This window comes from Moschus berezovskii, chromosome 13 (genome assembly GCF_049115385.1).
Source record: "Moschus berezovskii isolate FMDL1 chromosome 13, NW_MosBer_1.0, whole genome shotgun sequence".
In the NCBI taxonomy this organism is placed as follows: domain Eukaryota; kingdom Metazoa; phylum Chordata; class Mammalia; order Artiodactyla; family Moschidae; genus Moschus; species Moschus berezovskii.
The window spans coordinates 68,257,107-68,276,868 of NC_142472.1; the positions used below are offsets into that span (position 1 = coordinate 68,257,107).

Sequence of the window (19,762 nt, forward strand, 5' to 3'; positions counted from 1 at the left end):
AATACCTTCTCTTTGAATTATGTGTACCCACCTGGAATTAGAGATTTCATCTCCTGTAACAGGAACAAAACCTATCCCTGGAGATGTGCCACAGGACGTTCAGGTTCTTCTGAAAAGGAACTTGGTCTCTGCACTTAAAGCATCACCCTTCCTTCTCATTTCTCATGCTCTCCTCAAGGACTATCACTTCCCAGGAGAACTGGAAGGCCAGGAGACGAGAGCTAGAGGTGTTTCCTTCTATCACTGTTTGACATAATCAGGCTAACACGAAACCATGTCTTTCCCAAGCTTTCAGGCACCTGTTTTCATGCTGTTTCCTCAACTAATGGTGCTTTTTATGAGAACGTAAAAAAGGTTGGTGAGTTGTTGCTTTTTTAGTGTTTATTGGAGTATAACTGATTTGCAATGTTGTGTTAGTTCTGCCTTTATTAATGTATAGTTGATTAACCATGCTGCGTTAGTTTTGAGTGTATAAATCTTAATAGAAGTATTTAATGCACACAAAAGCAATTATGTGTATACTCTTTTAAAAATACAAATGACAGTATACTACACACATTGTTCTGTACTGTAATAATATAGTTTGCTTAGAGAGCTTTCCATGTGGGTACATGCACAGGCTAGTCCAATCTCTTAATGGCTGCATAGTACTCCACCATAACAATGGCCCATAATTTAACTATTTCCCTATTGATGCTGCTACTGCTACTGCTAAGTCACTTCAGTCGTGTCCGACTCTGTGTGACCCCATAGACAGAAGCCCACCAGGCTCCCCCGTCCCTGGGATTCTCCAGGCAAGAACACTGGAGTGGGTTGCCATTTCCTTCTCCCTATTGATACTCAACTCATTTTCAACATTTTGCTATTACAAACAATGGTGTAATGAACATCTCTGCACAAACATAAATCATAGATGTATCAGTATGTCAATAGGATAAATAACTAGAAGTGAAATAGCTATATCAAAGAGAATTTGTTTTACAAGTTATCAAATCTCAGAGTTTGTATTTATATTCTCATCAACACACCCTTACCAGCAGTTATCAAACAGGGACTTGCTGGAGAGCCCTAAGACACATTACTAACCTTTCTTATGAGAGAGAGCTATAAAACCAAAAAGCATTTTGAACCTAACGTGCTCAGTAATAAATTAATCATCTCTATCCTACCCAAACCAATTTTTTTTTCTCTTCCTTGTATATGTTGCAGCACAGCGAAAGACACTGTTATTTATCTTTATGCTCAACTGATTGTGAAATCTGTAAATCATTCTAGTTTCTTCTTACCCTCCCCACTGAGTGCCCAAGTCTTACCCTTATTACTTATTTGCTTTTGTTGTTGCTATTTTCCTACTTAAAGTGAATCCTTCAGTGGCTCTTTGTTCCTTCAGGATAACACCTGAACTCTTTAGCATGCTATAAAGGTATTTGTAACACACCTGGGGCTTCCCAGGTGGCGCACTGGTCAAGAATTCACCTGCCAATGCAGGAAAGGCAAGAGACGTGGGTTTGACTTCTGGGTTGACTGAGCACCTATGCTTCCATTTTTAGTCTCATTTTCAGATACTCCTCAGTGTATTCTGTTTTCCAATATATTTCTTTATTCATACCTTTCAGTCTCCTCTAATTTCTCTGTGCTATGCATTTGCACGTGCTATTCCTTCTACTTCTAAGATATTTCTCAGTTATTTTTCCTCTTGGCTAAGCAACTATTTCTTTAACCATCATCTTTTCCTTCACGTGCGTGTCTGGGTACTCAGTCACTCAGTCGTGTCTGATTCTTTGTGACCCTAAGGACTGTAGCCCACCAGGCTCCCCTGTCCATGGAATTTTCCAGGCAAGAATACTGGAGCAGGTTGCCATTTCATCCTCCAGGAGATCTTCCCGACCCAGGAATCAAACCCGCACCTCCTGCGTCTCCTGCACTGGTAGGTAGGTTCTTTACCATTGTGCCCCTGGGAAGCTTTTCCCTGCACATGTGTGTGCCCAGCGCTTAGTCATGTCCAACTCTGTGCACCCCTTTGAACTGCACTCACCAAATCTTCCTAGCTGGGTGAGGTATGCCTCTCTGCCCTCCCACATATGTCTGGGCATGCTTAGTTCCAGTGCATACCACCCTCTCTGCTTTAACTGTAGAGTGCTTGCCTTTCTTCCCCACTATACTGTGAGGCAGCGTCTAAGTCTTTCAAACGGTTGTCAAGAATGAGCTGTCCTTCAGAACAGTTAAGAGATTTGGGCAAAGTCTCTTTCCAGGAAAAGAGCATGCACACACTTTTAGGTATCATGTTTTCTGTATTCTGGCAACACCTAAGCATGGGAGACTGAGTACAGGATGACGAGAAATTCCAACATATTAAGACTAAAAATAAAGTAAAATATTGAAATATGATCTTTCATTGTAATGATAAAGGGTTTTTCCAAAAATATTGAGGGAATATATGATAAAATGAAGCAGAAGAGGACATCAAAGACAAGAGAACTTTGCTCATCCATAAATAATGGGAACGGGATGTGACTAAAGTTCACCTTCTAAAAGTGAATCAACATCCTTAAATGATGTTACTGCATGTATTTTGAGATCAGAGTTCAGTGTTAAAATTACGATTCTGGCAGACAGTAACTTTGCCTCTGGAGCCTTAGAGAAACTAATACAGACTTGCAAGGAAAACTTCTACCACCACCCTTATTATGTTGTTGCCTGACTCTTATGGTTAATGGCAGCATGTTTGGATGTGCCTTAATATAACACCATAACCACAGTCAGAGGCAAAGTCGTACTTTTATAAATATAAGAAGGGTCTGTACTAGATAGGAAATTATGCCTTGTGTTAGCTGCTGTGACACAGGAAAATGAGAATTGTTAAAGAATGATTTTTTCCAGCCCTTTATTATCTAGGTAGGTACTAAAAATCACATTCAATATTGTTGCCATATAAAGAAAGGAACCAGAAAAGATCTTTTCTTTTTTCCTGGGACAATCTCTACAATAGGGAAAAGGATATATAAATCAGATTATATAATTAATTCATGGTAGTCTCTTTATAACTTTATATAAATGTTCATTGAAGATCATAGCCTTGTGTTGTCCCAGCTACGCTTTGGGGACAAAAACCAGAAATGTTTATGCCTAAGTTAGGCTGCTTCATTAACACTTCCCTGGGTCCAAATCTGTGGCTGCAGTTACCACAGGGAAGACAACTCTGTGTCAGTTTGTATTCAGTAGCTCTTCTCACCAGGAGATCCTTCCAGGGATGCTAACTTTAGAGAGTCTGGTCTTTATTTTTAATAAGAAAAGTGATCTTCCTAGACATTCTGACATAAGGTTAAGAAAAAGAATGCAAAGCACAAAGTAGGTTTGTAGTAAATACTTGTTCCTTTTCTAGCATCCCTTTACAGAATGATTTGGTTAAATAGAGGGGATCCAAACAAACACTTCTTCTTTCATTAAGTACAGTCTAGCTTACTTATATTGGTACCTTTTTGGGGCTGACAAAATCCTCAACGTCTAATGGTTTTTGCCCTGGGTTCATATCTGTCCGTTTGAATGTCAGAATTCTTTAAGCCAGTTCTAAATTATGGTATCAAATTTACACATTTCTTTTTTCCACCTGCTTGATTTCAAAAATTGTCAGACTATTACTAATATTATATACTTGTAAACTTGGTATGTCCCACATTTTTAGTTTTCACTAGTTAAAAAATCACTTATCTGCAACCAAATGGTCCACCATTTCCCTTAATAAGCTCAGGGTCTCAGCTTAAAAAAAACCCAAACTCTAAATTTTATAAAATAAAATCGGGACTAAATTTTAAAGGAGTTACAACATTTATATGGTTATTTAAGCAACTAATATTCATCAAAATTATCAAGTTATACAGAAAACATAAATAAGGAAAGAGATTCCTACAATCCTACCACATAGGGGCAGGCACTTGAAGGAAATGTGCTCAAATTAGTTTTGATGCATATGTACTCATTAAAAATATTTTTCCTTATTACAAAAAAGCTAATTACGTTGATACCCTCAATAATGTATAATCAATAAAGAGACTTTAAGATTCAAGTCCTGATTAAATAAAGCTACTAATTAATAATCTTTTTAATCTTCCATTTTGGGGAAAAAAAAGTAACACCAGAGCTTATCCTTTGTGTGTCCTCCAGGAAGTCCTCCTAGTCCCTCAGCTGGGGTGGATGTTCCTACCAGAGCTTCTATAGCACCCTTCTTGTTTTCTTCCATCACAGCCCTTTTCTCATGTTACTGACTATCTTCCCTACGAGATCACAAACTTCGTGGAGGGTAGGGATAGGGTCTATCTTACTCACCAGTAAATCCCCAGAGTTTTGGAATAGTGACTGTACATATCGAGTTCATAATAATTTGCTAAATAAAAGAATGGCTTTTAAATGAAACCTAATACCCTAATCTAGTCTCAGCAATTTACTCAGAAATTCAATCTTCTAAATAATCTACACTATACCACCATACAATCAGTTTTAATGCTTATAGTGATTTAGGGCACTGGAAGATTCTAAATTATTTTCAGTACATTCTGTTCACTAAGGCTAAATTTAAGTGTTTATTTTGTAAATATTTTCAGTTACATGATTTGGAAAAAGATTTTCTAGTTTTCAGTTAATCAGAAAGGTATTTTAACAAGAACACCTTGCCCCAGGTTAAAGTTTAAGGCATATACCTTATGCTGTACTAAGTTAGACTGCTTCATTAACACTCTAATAATATCATCTTTAGCAAAAATACTTAAATCCAGCTGATGAAAATTTCTTCCCCAAAAGATGAGAAGGTAGAATTGAAAGATACAAATCTTCCTGTCAACTGTCCTCATCATTTTAGGGTAATAAAAATTAAGATCTTTCTCAAGTATAAATGAGAAAAGAGCCTTTTCAAATTCTAATATTTAGAGAGTTTTAATATAAAATATGGTACTATTTACTCCTTAAAGTTCTTATGGTAGATTCTCTCCTCAAAGAAGATCAATGAATTGATCTTCTCAAATGAATTGAAACATACATTCTCAGTGCTCTGAGGAAAAAATTATATCTTACAATTAAGAGTTTTTTCCCTCCTAGCATCATGTAGTACAACATACATAAATCTATGTTGTACTTTTTGATAGGGTTGGTCTTAGGGTTCAGAGATAAATCTATAATATAGTAGTTTGGTTTTGGATCTTTTGAAATAAGACACTCCCGTTTCTAGAATAGTTTTGAATGACTTGTAGTAAATATATGAAAATATTTCAGAAAAAAGTATGTGGTTGAGAGAAGCTAACTATTGTTAAGTCATGAGTAGAGTGCCATCTCAGATACTTATGTTTGAGAAATAGCTGTAAAGTGTGGATTTTTCAGCCAGACTACCAGAGTTCAGGTCCCAGCTCAGCTGTTCAGTCACCTGTAACTGGGCAAGTTATTAACCTAGGTCTCAGTTTTCTTGTCTATAAAATGAAGACAGTAATAGCTATCTCACAGGGGTGATAGGGGAATTAAATAGATTAATTAAATTCAGAATGTTTACAAAAGTAACTGGTACAGTAATTGTTCAATACTCATTAGATAGTATCATGCATGCTAATTAAATTATAAGTCACTTTCTGCCCTTTTTCCCATTACTTGCAGTTCTATAAAGCATTGGTCTTGCAGTTAGAAATAAGTGCTGAAATAAAGACAACTCTGTTGCTTATTCCTAAAATAAGTCAACTAACATTCAGAGTTTCTATAAATGTAATGGACAGTTCCAGGGGCTAATGTTCGGGAAGGGGAGGAGATCTAGACACAATATGGTCTGTACCATAATCATTTGAGAAAGGTTGGTGTGGGTCTAGACACCTGCACGTTTAAATTTCCCTGTTGAGTCTGATCCCTTGGTGGAGGGATAAAAATTATAATCTTTACAGTCAGAAAGCCCTTCCTTTGAGTACCAGATCTTTCAGTAACTAGCTATGAGACTCTAACGACCCTCAAGTTTCTTACTCTGTTAAGGTTTAAGTAAAATTAATTGTACACACCACAATGCTGTCAGACAATGAGCACTCAATTACATGATTAGTGGTGGACTCTAAAATAGAAAAAAGACAAAAACCAGTAAGTAACATATAAACCAGTAAAAGACATACGCCAAGTTAGAGATATAGGCCAGACAATGAGTGTGAAAGGAAACTGAGGAGCACTTTTTAACCCTGGGGTGGTCAGAAAGAATCTCAAGAGATGGGGAACTAATCTGTACTGCGTTTTGAAGAACTGCAAAAATTCAGAAAGCTCTCGTGTGTACACATGTGAAGGCACACTCTTGTGTAATTTTTAATGAAGGGGCAATGTAAACAAAGGTATGAGAGGGGTCTCTGTAAGAACTATTTGGAGACTGGTGCTGTGCTTAGTCATTCAACTGTGTCCAACTCTTTGCAACCCCATGGACTGAAGTCCACCAGGCTCCTCTGTCCATGGGGATTCTCCAGGCAAGAATACTGGAATGGGTTGCCATGCTCTCTCCTCCAGGGGTAGAAACTGGAGTATCTACTAATTCTGGTATATCTGGAGTAGAAGTTTCTGAAACTAAAACCAGAAAGAAAGACTGGAATGAGTTGATGGAGTGAGTAGAAAATGAGGCTAAGAGTCCTATGCTGTATGAAATGAAAGAAGGCAGGTTTTTCAGTTTGTTTTTAGCATGGTAATAAAAAAAGTCGTGCTTTAGGAAGGCCAAACTTGTAGTAACAGAAACAAATATGGAAAATAACATTTCTGTAAAGAAATTTGAATCCTGTCAAATCAATGTGGGACTAATGTGCTTATTAAAAGACTTCCCTTGTGGCTCTGCTGGTAAAGAATCTGCCTGCAATGCAGGAGACCTGGGTTCGATCCCTGGGTTGGGAAGATCCCCTGGAGAAGGGAAAGGCTACCCACTCCAGTATTCTGGCCTGGTGAATTCCATGGACTGTATAGTCCATGGGGTTACAAAGAGTTGGACACGACTGAGCAACTTTCACAGTAAAGTGCTCAAAAGGGCGTGAGACTACTCAATTAGGTATAATACATACTTACACAGATTTCTGTGACAAGTTTTAATCAAATCCAGTTAGAAAGTATAGCTCTCTAATGTGGCTATTTGTGGAAATTTCCCCAGTATATCAAGGGCTTTCCTGGTGGCTCAGATGGTAAAGAATCTGCCTGCAATACAGGAGACCCAAGTTCAATCCCTGGGGGAGAAAGATCCCCTGGAAAGGGAATGGCAACCCCACTCCAGTATTCCTGCCTGGAGAATTCCATAGACAGATGAGCCTGGCAGGCTACAGTCCATGGGGTTGCAAAGAGTTGGACACAACTGAGCAACTGACACTTTCACTTTCTCCAATTTATAAGCTAGTCAAATTGACTTGATAAATTACAGTATCATCAGCCTTGGTTTCCTCATTTAGGAAGAAGCTGCTTCATACATATAGTACTCAACTTATTAGAAAGGTAACTGGCTAAATAGGTATTTCAAACCCAGAATGTACTACTCCATGCTTTCAACTTTATAAATGGTAGCAAGGCTCTGCTATAATTAAATACTCACAAAATAAATACTGATATGGCCTAAAAAGTAGTTAAAATATTGTGCATGCGCAATGACAACAGAGTAGAATGACCTTTTCCTAATACTGTAAAATATATCAGGATGTATCAAATACTTTAAAATATCTTATATACTTAAGGTATATATATATGCAGTACATATACATATATATGTATATATATATGCAGTACATATACATATATATGTATATATATATTTGACATGGCCTCCACTGGGCTGAGGTCACTGACTAAACAAACTCCAAATGATGAAAATCTCAAAGGGACAAGGAGGAACAGTGGAGAAATACTAATCACATCAGGACAGGTAAGATGTGGCTGAGGGAAGGTAGACAAGTATCTTTTGGGTAAAAAGAAAGTGGGGTGGTTCTTAAATACAACCCTTATATTTTACAAGATTCAAAAATGAAAAAGTATAAAAAAGAAGAGAAGAAAAACTTTCCCTTCATCCCTGTTCCCAATTTCATGCAACACCACTCGATAAGTAAACACTGTAATTATTTTTGGAGGATCTTTGAAGATTTTCAATTATTATTATGATTTAAAATAGCATGTGGCATCTATCAGTTATTTTCTGGTATTTGTTCTTCACTTTCATAGTGATAATCTTCTGAATGTTAGTTGGATCCATGGCACCTCATCCAAAGGCAACTTTTCAGTTCAGTTCAGTTCAGTCACTCATTCGTATCCGACTCTTTGCGACCCCATGAATCACAGCACGCCAGGCTTCCCTGTCCATCACCAACTCCCGGAGTTCACTCAAACCCATGTCCATTGAGTCAGTGATGCCATCCAGCCATCTCATTCTCTGTCGTCCCCTTCTCCTCCCGCCCCCAATCCTTCCCAGCATCAGAGTCTTTTCCAATGAGTCAACTCATTGCATGACTGGTTGGATCTCCTTGCAGTCCAAGGGACTCTCAAGAGTCTTCTCCAACGCCACAGTTCAAAAGCATCAGTTCTTCGGCGATCAGCTTTATTCACAGTCCAACTCTCACATCCATACATGACCACTGGAAAAACCATACCCTTGACTTCTCTTATTTAGTTAGAAGTGATCAGCTAAGCTATCGCTAGTGAGCAGAAGTTACTGCATAACAACAAAGTATGTCCTTAAAGAAAGAGGGCCTATCTTTGATCTCTTCTTCTCTTCCTCTTTCCCATTCTGTCTGGGACATGAACAATGGTGGTGAGCCATCATGGATCATGCAGACAAGTGTAATATTCTAGGGATGGCAGATCAAGATGGAAGTAACCTGAGTTCCTTTACTACCTATGGGGCAAAGAACTCCATACAAGTACTAACAGACCTCTGAACATGACGCATGAGAGAAAAAATGTTCACATTATAATTGTCATAGTTTTCTACTGCTCTGATAACATTAGCACAAACTTAGTGGTTTTAAGAAACACCAATTTATTAGTCCACAGTTCTGTAGTTCATAAATCCGAGTGTGTATAAACTGGGTTTTCTACTCAGGGTCTCACAAAGTGAAAATCAAAGTACTGGCTAGGGTGTGTTCTCATTTGGAGAGGCTGGAGTCCTTTTCCAATCTCATGAGGCTGTGGTGGAATTGAGATTCTTACGGCTCTAGGACTAAGCTTCTCATTTCCTTGCTAGCTATTTTACACAATTATATTTCTAGGTCTTACTTTCCTTTTGCCATCACCACTCATTAAAATTTTTTTAATTGAGATTTTTATCACTTTTAACAGAACTCACTGAACTGGTTGAGATTTCCTATTTTCAAGAGAACAACTTTAACAATGATATTTTATTCATTAGGAACATAAAGAATTGAAGACAACTTAATTTGCCTGAATTTTCCTTTTTAACATAAACATTGCAGCTTTCTCTTAACTAAATCATATATAACACAGTTTCTCTTGAAAGGTAACATTTAATAGCATTTAGGGACAATCTGGGACTATTACACAAAGTACTCAGGATGAATTATTCACTTAACCTAAAATGGGCTGAATTTATGAATGGATGATCTATTATGATTCATTTTCAAAAACAAGACTCATTAATATTTCAAAATGAGTCTTTTGAGCCTCTCTAGTGAAACTGATGGTTTCATTTTAGAAGGAAAAATGTAGAGGGCAAACTTAATAATAGATTTCCACCACACAGTTACTTATGTTTTTAGAGTATTTCCTAAGGGTAGTTAAGATTTCCTAAGTAATGTATAAAAGATATAACTTCTCCATGATTTAGTTTGTTAAATTATTTAAAAAAGCAAATAATAGCTAATCATATGGGAATGAGACTACTGCATATTGGTTTGGACTTGAGTTAATTATAATTTCCATATACCTTAAAGAACTTCATTTAGTTCAGTCAGATTTGTAGTAAAAAAAAAAAAAAAGTCCTCAGTCCAAACATAATCAGTGACCTTTTAAAAAATTCTTGGAATACTGATCTACTTATTATTAAAATAAATTTAAGATATGGCATAAGATATTACCATAATTATGAATACCTAAAAAATTGAGAGTTGGTAGAAAATTGTTGAATCTAATTCACACTAGTGCATCCTCATTTCACAGATGTGCAAAATCATGGGCAGAATTTAAGTAATCTACTGAGGGATATAGAATCGGAACATTTTAGACTTGTAAAGAACCTTAAAAGGCATTAACTCCAACCATCTACTGAAGAGAAATTAAACCTGCTAATGGCATCATCAAGTGAAGACTCAGTAGATGCCTTACCACCTACAAAGGCAGAGGGGAAACTGATTGCTCCTGAGTCTCTCTGACAGCTCTGTTTATTACAAAGTTGTTCCTCATATTAAGCTAAATCAGTTTTCCTTTAACTTCTACCCACTAGTCCCAGAACCCAGGCTGACCTACTCCCAGACTTGTACCTTTAAAAATACACCATTAATTAATTCATACATTTTATTATTAATATTTCTTTAAAGTTTTATTGTGAATTTAGTAAGAAAAGTTATATTTCATTCTGTTATAATAATTATAGCAAACAATGAAACAGACATTTAACTTCTAATAAATTTCAGACATTTTTAATATCAAGGATCTGACATATCTAACAAGATTCATGGGGCCTGAGGTGTAGTTTGCACACATGTCTCAGGGATTCTAGGATATCAGAGCAGGTCACTAGGGGTCCTACTTGGATGAAATCGTCCTCTCCCATCCCCAACAAAGACATCCTGGGAGAAAACAGCCCTTTTTAAAAACATGAATATTTGCAACCATTTATGTTAGCCAAAATCTGGAAACAACTCAAAGGTCCCTCAACAAATGATTAAACAGACACAATATGGGGGTGTTCCTGCAGTGTAACACAACTCAGCAATAAAAATGACCAAACTAATGACACATGAACAACATGGATGGACCTCAAACTTGTTATACTAAGTGAAAAGAAGCAAAAAGTAAAGTTCTGTATATGCTTTCATTTATGATACTACTAGCAAAGGTAAACGGAGAAGGCAATGGCACCCCACTCCAGTACTCTTGCCTAGAAAATCCCATGGATGGAGAAGCCTGGTAGGCTGCAGTCCGTGGGGTAGCTAAGGGTCAGACACGACTGAGCGACTTCACTTTCACTTTTCACTTTCACACATTGGAGAAGGAAATGGCAACCCACTCCAGTGTTCTTGCCTAGAGAATCCCAGGGACGGGGGAGCCTGGTGGGCTGCTGTCTTTGGGGTCGCACAGAGTTGGACACGACTGAAGTGACTTAGCAGCAGCAGCAGCAAAAGTAAAACTATAAAGACAAAAGCATTCTGAACAGACCTAACGAGCACAAGGATTCAGACTAGAACACAGAGGCCAGAAGTGCCAACATTTGGAGTGCAGAGAACTCACTTTAGGGTAACAGAGTTGGGATAATTGGGATACAGAGCTTGTAAGTATTTAACAAAATGTTGTTTTACTAATGACCTAAATGTCATCTGGCTCAGTTTAGGAGAGACTTACTAACAAAATGCTCTGCAAAGGAGATGGCAAATATCAAAGAGCTGACCACATGTGTGCTTATCCTCACCATGATCCCAAAACACATGGAGAACAGAGTGGTACTTACTAGTGGGGACAAACCTTCCCTAACTTCAGAAGCCCCTGTAAGGGTAGGAAGAGTCAAGATCAGGCGTATGAGGAGATAATGTGAGAGCAGAAAAGCAGTAATAAAGAGCAGCAGCAGTAAAGGGAAGACAAACATGAACAGAGGTGCTGACAATAACCGCCCCAGGAGCAACAGTGCTGGTCACTCTCTGAGTTAGATGACAGTAGAAGCACCAAGGGTCCAATAACCTCCCACTGGCAGACTAGAAAGTGACACCAGCAGCAACAATGGTGAAACACACATCAGTAACTACTGAGAAGCTGGTCAGAGCTACCTGGAAACAAAAAGAAAAGCAGGAAGATTTAGAGGAAGATGTAGTATTAATGGCATACTAACTCTAGTGGGTGAAGGGGCTCGGAATCAACACACTGGGTAACTGTCAATGAGTTCCTGGCTTCTCGAGGTAAGGTGAGCTATAGCTTTCAACAAAACTGAATTCACTTGAACAATTTTTTTTTACATGTGAAAGTCAAAGCATAATAAAAAGCCAGAAATCCAGGATTTGGCTAAATGATTAACATCCAGGCATTACTTATGGCTCACTACATTTATATTTTTACATTAAAATTTCCATATTACCATGCAATCTTAATTGGTGCTCATATTGAAAACCCTAAGGCACTAAAATACCTCTGAGTATAAAAATATATTTTCAGTACATAGTAGTTACCAACACAAACAAGCATACCAATATACTTAAAAATATTTTAGCAGTTAGTTTTAATAAATATCAACAGCACACCTACTAAGCAAAAGGCATTATTTTAGCACAGAGAATCAAAAGTTAAAAAGACACAGTTTTTGTTGTTAAGAAATCAAAACAGAAGGAAGCTAATACTCCGAGAACATTTTTATTACGTAAGGTTTTATGTACCAAGCTAAAGACAGCATCATTATTTCTGTAAGTTTTGAAGTTTAGTGGAAGTTTCTCTTACAAGTGTTTATTTCATTAGGAATTTGAATTAATAAATTAGCTAGTGGGCATCTTATTTATACAGGTCTATTAGGGAGCAATAAATATTCACTAACTCAATTACTCTTTGATTACTCTTTGAAATGTGCCTCTGCACAGATATACTTGTTAAATTTAGGGCCCTCATTCAGAGTACTTACTTCCAAAATTAACTAAGATTTTAGTTTAATTAACAGGTTACTTTGGAATCAAGGACTCTTCAGTTAGAATGAATGCTGGAACTTACACAACCAAAATTCTTTCACTACACAAGAATTATGCAGTAATTCATCTAACCAGTACATGAGTACACATCATGATGGGTCTCTATAAAAAAACCTTTTAAAGATAAGATCTGAGCTAAGTCTGGAAGCACTTGGATAGACTGGAGGTAGTGGTGATATGGGTAAACTGTAGATAAGAAGAACAGTACAGAAAGTATTCAATATAAAAAGGGTTCAGAGATAGCGGATAAGCCAACTTAGCAAGACTAAAGGAAAAAGTATTGAAAGGAAAGTGGGGGAAAAGCAAGCAAGAATGATGAAATGATCTTTCAAAAAGCCTAAGGAAACTGAACTGGATCCACCAAAGATTTTTTAGCAGGGGAGTGACATGAACACCATTATAGTATATTAACCAAGAAACCCTGGGAAAGAGACTAATTGGGATGTTACTACAATAGTTAAGCCATAAAGTATGCAAAATTCGTGCCTTGGTGTGGTGGCAGTTAGAAAAGAAGAAACCACAAGCATATAACACTTTTATGTTATCATAAACTTTAGTCTTGTCTCAAATGATAATAAATTACCATTCTTACCTGTAATGCACTGAAACTGTCCATCTTCTCTTCTTATTGTAAATGCTTCCCCTGGATTAACTTGTACCAGAATAACCTTAAAATGAGGGGAAGAAGTATTAATTATAAGAACAGCAGATCAAATCTGCATATCAAGATATTAAATGCTGCAAGTTAAGAGAGTAGATGTATGCTATTTAACAGGGAAGGGAAATGGGAACTACACATTTGTTGAAAAAATTAATTACTTCACTTTTCTGGAGATCAGACTTAAGCCAAAAGTAAGGGAATAAAAAAAAACACTTCACTGCTGACCTTCCAATTTCTAACCCCTTTAGAAACCAGAGTTCAGATCTGACAGTTACACCACACTCTGTAAAATTACTGAGCAGGTTCTCTTCTCCACTCAGCTCCTTTCATTTCTGACATCCTTGTATCCATGCTGCCATGCTTAAGACCTCACTCAATTCACAGGACAGATCAGCCCGGCAGTTTTCTTTCGTCATTCTTTGGAGAAAATGCTTTTAATGACTGGTTTCAGTTAATACTGTCAACAGGGGGTGAGTGGACAACTGATACAAGTAATTGCCTGAATATGTGCCAATAGTTAACTTCTAGCTCTCTTAGCATTTTGAACAGAGATACATACAGCTATTGAGCGTTAAGTATTCTGAACTTAAATACTCATACTACTAATATTTATATTACTTCCTGAATAACAGATAAAACATATGCTTGAAACATATGTTTTGGATAAGATGGCTACCACCAAAGGGCAGATTAAAATTTATAATGACTGTAAATAATGCCGTATCATGGAGACTATTCTTAGAAGTAGGCTATGATGATACATGGGCTTCCCGGCTAGATCAGAGCTAACAAATCCACCTGCTAATGCAGGAGATGTGGGTTCAATTCCTGGGTTGGGAAGATCCCCTGGAGTAGGAAATGACAACCGACTCCAGTATTCTTACCTGGGAAACCCCATGGACAGAGGAGCCTGGAGGGCTACAGTCCATGGGGTTGAAAAAGAGTCAGATACAACTTAGCGACTTAACAACACGATGATACATGCAAATACTAATACAAAATGTTACATAAACGTAACACAAAAAAGTGTAATGAAAATGTCCCTGATTAAAGTTATAACTATGCTTAGTATATACACTAATGAAAACTAGAAAAATCTAGAAAAATATAATTAACATTTAATATTTATTAAGTTTCCTAATAAATAATAATAATAAAAAATACAGTGGCTTGGTGAAGTTATGGAAGAAAACATAAAATTTAAGAGGATATATAAAATTATTTTCTTAAAGAAAGAAAGAATTTTCAAAAAAAACAAGACAGCAGAAGAAGACATCTCTGGAGTGAGAAGGATAGAGAAGGACCAAGATGCATAGATAGATAACAGAAATCAGCAAGCCTGCCATGAACACCTCTAAACAAACAGGGCATAGAGCCTGGGGAAAGTCAGAGCTAAGGAAACCTGAGATATCATTTAGTCCAATGCAGATTTATTTTTTTAAAAGTAAAATAAGAGATTAAGTAACTGAAAAGTTACTTCATTTTACAAGACCATTCAAACAAACTTTCTCTTAAGGTAAACTCCCAGTGCAGTGGACTTAAAACTTATCAATTAACTACTTAAAGTGAGGCAATTTCAAATGAACATTTACCACCTTGGAATCTGAACTACTACATCAAAGTGCTAAACTTCATCCAAATGTCAGGGCATAATCATTTATTAATAATATCTCAGTTCAGTTCAGTTCAGTCGCTCAGTCGTGTCCGACTCTCCGCGACCCCATGAACCACAGCACGCCAGGCCTCCCTGTCCATCACCAACTCCCGAAGTACACTCAAACTCATGTCCACAGAGTCGGTGATGCCATCCAGCCATCTCATTCTCCGTCGTCCCCTTCTCCTCCCGTCCCCAACCTTTCCCAGCATCAGAGTCTTTTCCAATGAGTCAACTCATCGCATGAGGTGGCCAAAGTATTGCAGTTTCAGCTTTAGCATCAGTCCCTCCAATGAACATCCAGGATTGATCTCCTTTAGAATGGACTGGTTGGATCTCCTTGCAGTATAAGGGACTCTCAAGAGTCTTCTCCAACACCACAGTTCAAAAGCATCGATTCTTCGGCGATCAGCTTTCTTCACAGTCCAACTCTCACATCCATACATGACCATGGGATTTTAAAGGAAACACAATAATGAGTGAATAATTTTTTATTATTTTTATCAGTGCAGATCTGTTGCTTTAAGGATATGCCCTCTAGTGTAGGAGAAACGCACCAATTTACAGGACAGAGAGAGAACATACACAGGACACAATGTTTATAAGATTTCTCCTGAACTGATGCTGGACACCTGCCTACCTCTTACTTTCCATATTTTCCTGCACTGACCACCCTATAACTTTTCAGCTATCCGTCTGCTCTATTCCGTTCAATCTAGTATTCCATAGTCAAAAGTTTCATTTTCATTTGCTGGCCTATGATTTATTTACTATTCTCCAGCACAATCTGATTCACACTTGACTTCTGCTGACATTTTCCTATGAGGAACTATTTCCTTCTTCAGGAAATACAACTCATCCTTCAACAAGCTGACACCCTAAAGCAGGGTTAGGTAATTCCTGTATTAGAGACACAGCACTTTGTATATCCTTCTATTAAAATACTTGGTACATGACTGTATTCACTTGTTAGTATGTTGTCAACTCTACTACAATACACATGAGCCCTTTACTTCAGTCTATTTATTTTTATATGCAGAGACTACAGAAGATGAACAAGTTCGCTGAATTAACTACTGTTCAGTCTCTAAATAGCTCATAAATCTTTTCTTCTGAATTTGAGAACAGGGCTAGCTGATAAAACTTTCTGTGATGATGAAAGTATTCTATAATGGTGCTGTCTGATAATAGCCTCTAGCTATATTTGGCTATACATGGCCTGAAAATGTACACAAGTGCTACTGAGCATTTGGAATGTGACTAGCGAGAATGAAGAACTCATCTTCTTTAATCTTCATTATTTTAATAAAATAGCCGCATGTAGTTAATGGCTACTGAGTATAGCTCTAGGTTCCCCAAACTCCAAAACTGTATTTCCAACTAATTTCTGGATTTATTTACCTTGATAAACTGCAGATACCCAATCTTATTATGTCTAAATTTGAATTCATTATATGATTTTCCTGAGAAATTAAGCCAGGAAATTGATTTCACAAACAAATATGAATTAATTAAACATCAAAATGTTATTAAGCTGATTTCACTATTAAGAACTTTGAATCATGCTTTGTTCTTCACTGGATCCTGTCAATCTGTAGTTGGGCTGGCTGATGTAACATATTTCAGCTGAAGTCTACATAGAGATTAATAACTGTAAATAAAAGGGCACCTATCAAACTAATGAATTTAATTCTTAGTCCTATGAAGGAAAATAATTTTCAAACTCAGGTAAGAATACCAGCATATTGACAAACAATTGAGATCTGTTAACCATTCACTCTTTAACTGACAAGTAATTAATGAGCAAATACTAAACATTAGGCATGTTTTGCAGAGCTGAGGATATATGGATGAATCATTAAGGGAAATTAGTTACAGCCAATTACAATGCTAAGCTAGAATACAAGGTATGCAATATAATATGTGGTAAACAGAAAATACTTTCTATTAGGGTCATCTGTCTTCACAACTGCTTTTTTAGAAATAATAGCACTATAACAGAAAAAATGTGAATTTGGAATCAGACAATTCTACACTGAAATTCTGCTCTATTGCTTAATAAATATGGTTTTTAGACAATTTAAACTCCATGAACTTTAGTGTCCTCTTTTCTAAAATGTAGTGTTTTTGAAGGATTAACAGAAACACTGTACGTAAAATGCCAGCACAGTGCCTGACATACAGCAGACCCTCAAAAACAATTAACATTTCCTTTAATTAGGATTCTTTTTGTTTTACATTTAATCTTTTATCTAGACTGTGGAATACTTCATTACAGTTTATGGCAGAATAACATTTCACTGTATCACATTTTGTTTATTCATTTGTTGATGAACATTTGGATTGTTACCACCTTTGGCCTATTAATAGAAAAGCTGTACACATTTTTATATGGCATATGTTTTCATTTCTCTTGAGTAAATACATAGAAGAAGAACTGCTGTGTTACATCATAACTGCATGTTTGACTGGGGAATTGCCAGACTGTTTTCAAAGTGGATACACCAGTTTACATTGTCACCAGCAGCATATGAACGTTTCAATTTTTCCAAGTTTTTGTTAACACTTGCTACTATTTGACTTTTTTATTCTAGCCATTTTACTGGGTATGAAGTGGTTTCACTTGAATTTTTCTAAACATTAATGTCGACATTAATTAACTGAACATTAATGCCAACAAAGGTCCGTCTAAACAAAGCCATGTTTTTTCCAGTAGTTTTGTATAGAGTTGGACTATAAAAAAAGCTGAGCACCGAAGAATTGATGCTTTTGAACTGTGGTGTTGGAGAAGACTCTTGAGAGTCCCTTGGATTGCAGGAAGATCCAACCAGTCCATCCTAAAAGAGATCAGTCCTGAATATTCATTAGAAGGACTGATGCTGAAGCTGAAACTCCAATATTTTGGCCACCTGATGCGAAGAACTGACCGTTTTGAAAAGACCCTGATGCTGGCAAAGATTCAAGGCAGGAGGAGGGGACGACAGAGGATGAGATGGTTGGATGGCAACACTGACTCAATGGACATGTTTGAGTAAGCTCTGGGAGTTGGTGATGGACAGGGAGGCCTGGTGTGCTGCAATCCATGGGGTTGCCAAGAGTTGGACACAACCGAGCGACTGAACTGAACTGAAACATTAATGATGTTGAACAACTTTTAATGTACTTACTGGTCATTTACATACCTTCTTTGAAGAAATGAGTATTCAAAACCTTTGCCCAGTTTTTAATTGGGTTAATTGTCTTTTCACTGCTGAGCTCTAAGTATACATATTCTGAATACAAGATCCAACAGATTTACAATGTTGCATCAGAAGCTCTTTTGAAAAAAGAAACATGTTTATAGTTCATTTTTTCCTAAACTTGCAGTATATCTTTTTCATTTTTGTTCAATATTCATGTTTGTATATATCTAATATTAGTACTGATACATAACTATTGATTTGTAAGGCTTTTTTTTCCAGTTTACGTCAGTGGCATCATTATATTAATATAATGATCATATATAATATCCCTTTCTAATTTGCTGTTTTATGCACCCTTTTACTTTTTAAGATTTATCCACAGTACAGGTTCATACAATGGAATACTGGTAATTATATTCTAGCATTCCATTATATGAGGGCTTCCCAGGTGGCGCTAATGGCGCTAATGGCATGTGGTTCTAACCCTAACCCTCTTTTAGGCATTCTAGGCATTCTATCACATGAATCCTCCAAATCCTCTTCATTTCTCTACTGTTAGATATTTATATTACTTCCTGTTTTCTTGTTATTACAAAGCAATGAACAGGCACACACATGTGCTCTTGTATACATGTATAAGATTTTCTGTAGGATAACTACCTGGAAGAATATATTAGATTTTAGGTCTGTACTTTTTCAGCTTTATTAAATATTGCCAGATCACTTCCCAAAATAGTTGCGCCAGCAGTGTACAAAGGATTCCACTGCTCCACTGACTTACTATATTTCAAGTTTCTTAATATTTACATTATCACTAAGGTTTTAATTAGCATTTCCCTCCATCAAAACAGTTCCAAACTCCTTTTTCTCCCAAAACCCTTAATTAGTCCAATGAATCATCCCCAAGAAGATAGGGTACTTTGTTACATACAGGCACTTTGTTGCCAACTTTGCAGCTAACATGAAATTCTTTCCTTATACACTAATCACTCATTAATGTGCCAGTTAAGTTTACCAATGGTTTTAGTTTTAAAACATCAGTTTTTATACTACATAGGCTTGTGTTAAGTCGCTCAGTAGTGTCTGACTCTTTGTGACTGTATGGACGGTAGCCCACCAGGCTCTTCTGTCCATGGGATTCTCCAGACAAGAATACTAGAGTGGGTTGCCATGCCCTTTTCCAGGGGATCTTCCCGACCCAGGGATCACAGCTGGGTCTCCTGCACTTCAGGCAGATTCTTTACCGACTAAGCCATTGCTGCTGCTAATGCTGCTAAGTCACTTCAGTCATGTCCGACTCTGTGTGACCCCATAGACAGCAGCCCACCAGGCTCCCCCGTCCCTGGGATTCTCCAGGCAAGAACACTGGAGTGGGTTGCCATTTCCTTCTCCAATGTGTGAAAGT

General features: G+C 37.1%; 1 protein-coding gene across 4 annotated transcripts in view; it reads right to left on the reverse strand.

Moving 5' to 3' along the window:
• The window catches only part of FNDC3A (fibronectin type III domain containing 3A), a 117,978-nt gene that overhangs the window by 61,781 nt on the left and 36,435 nt on the right, over positions 1–19,762 (reverse strand). For all 4 annotated transcript variants that reach the window (XM_055426108.2, XM_055426110.2, XM_055426107.2 and 1 more), the window contains one exon: positions 13,453–13,528. In XM_055426108.2, coding sequence (XP_055282083.2) covers positions 13,453–13,528 — 76 coding nt within the window. The remainder of the gene's footprint in view (positions 1–13,452; positions 13,529–19,762) is intronic.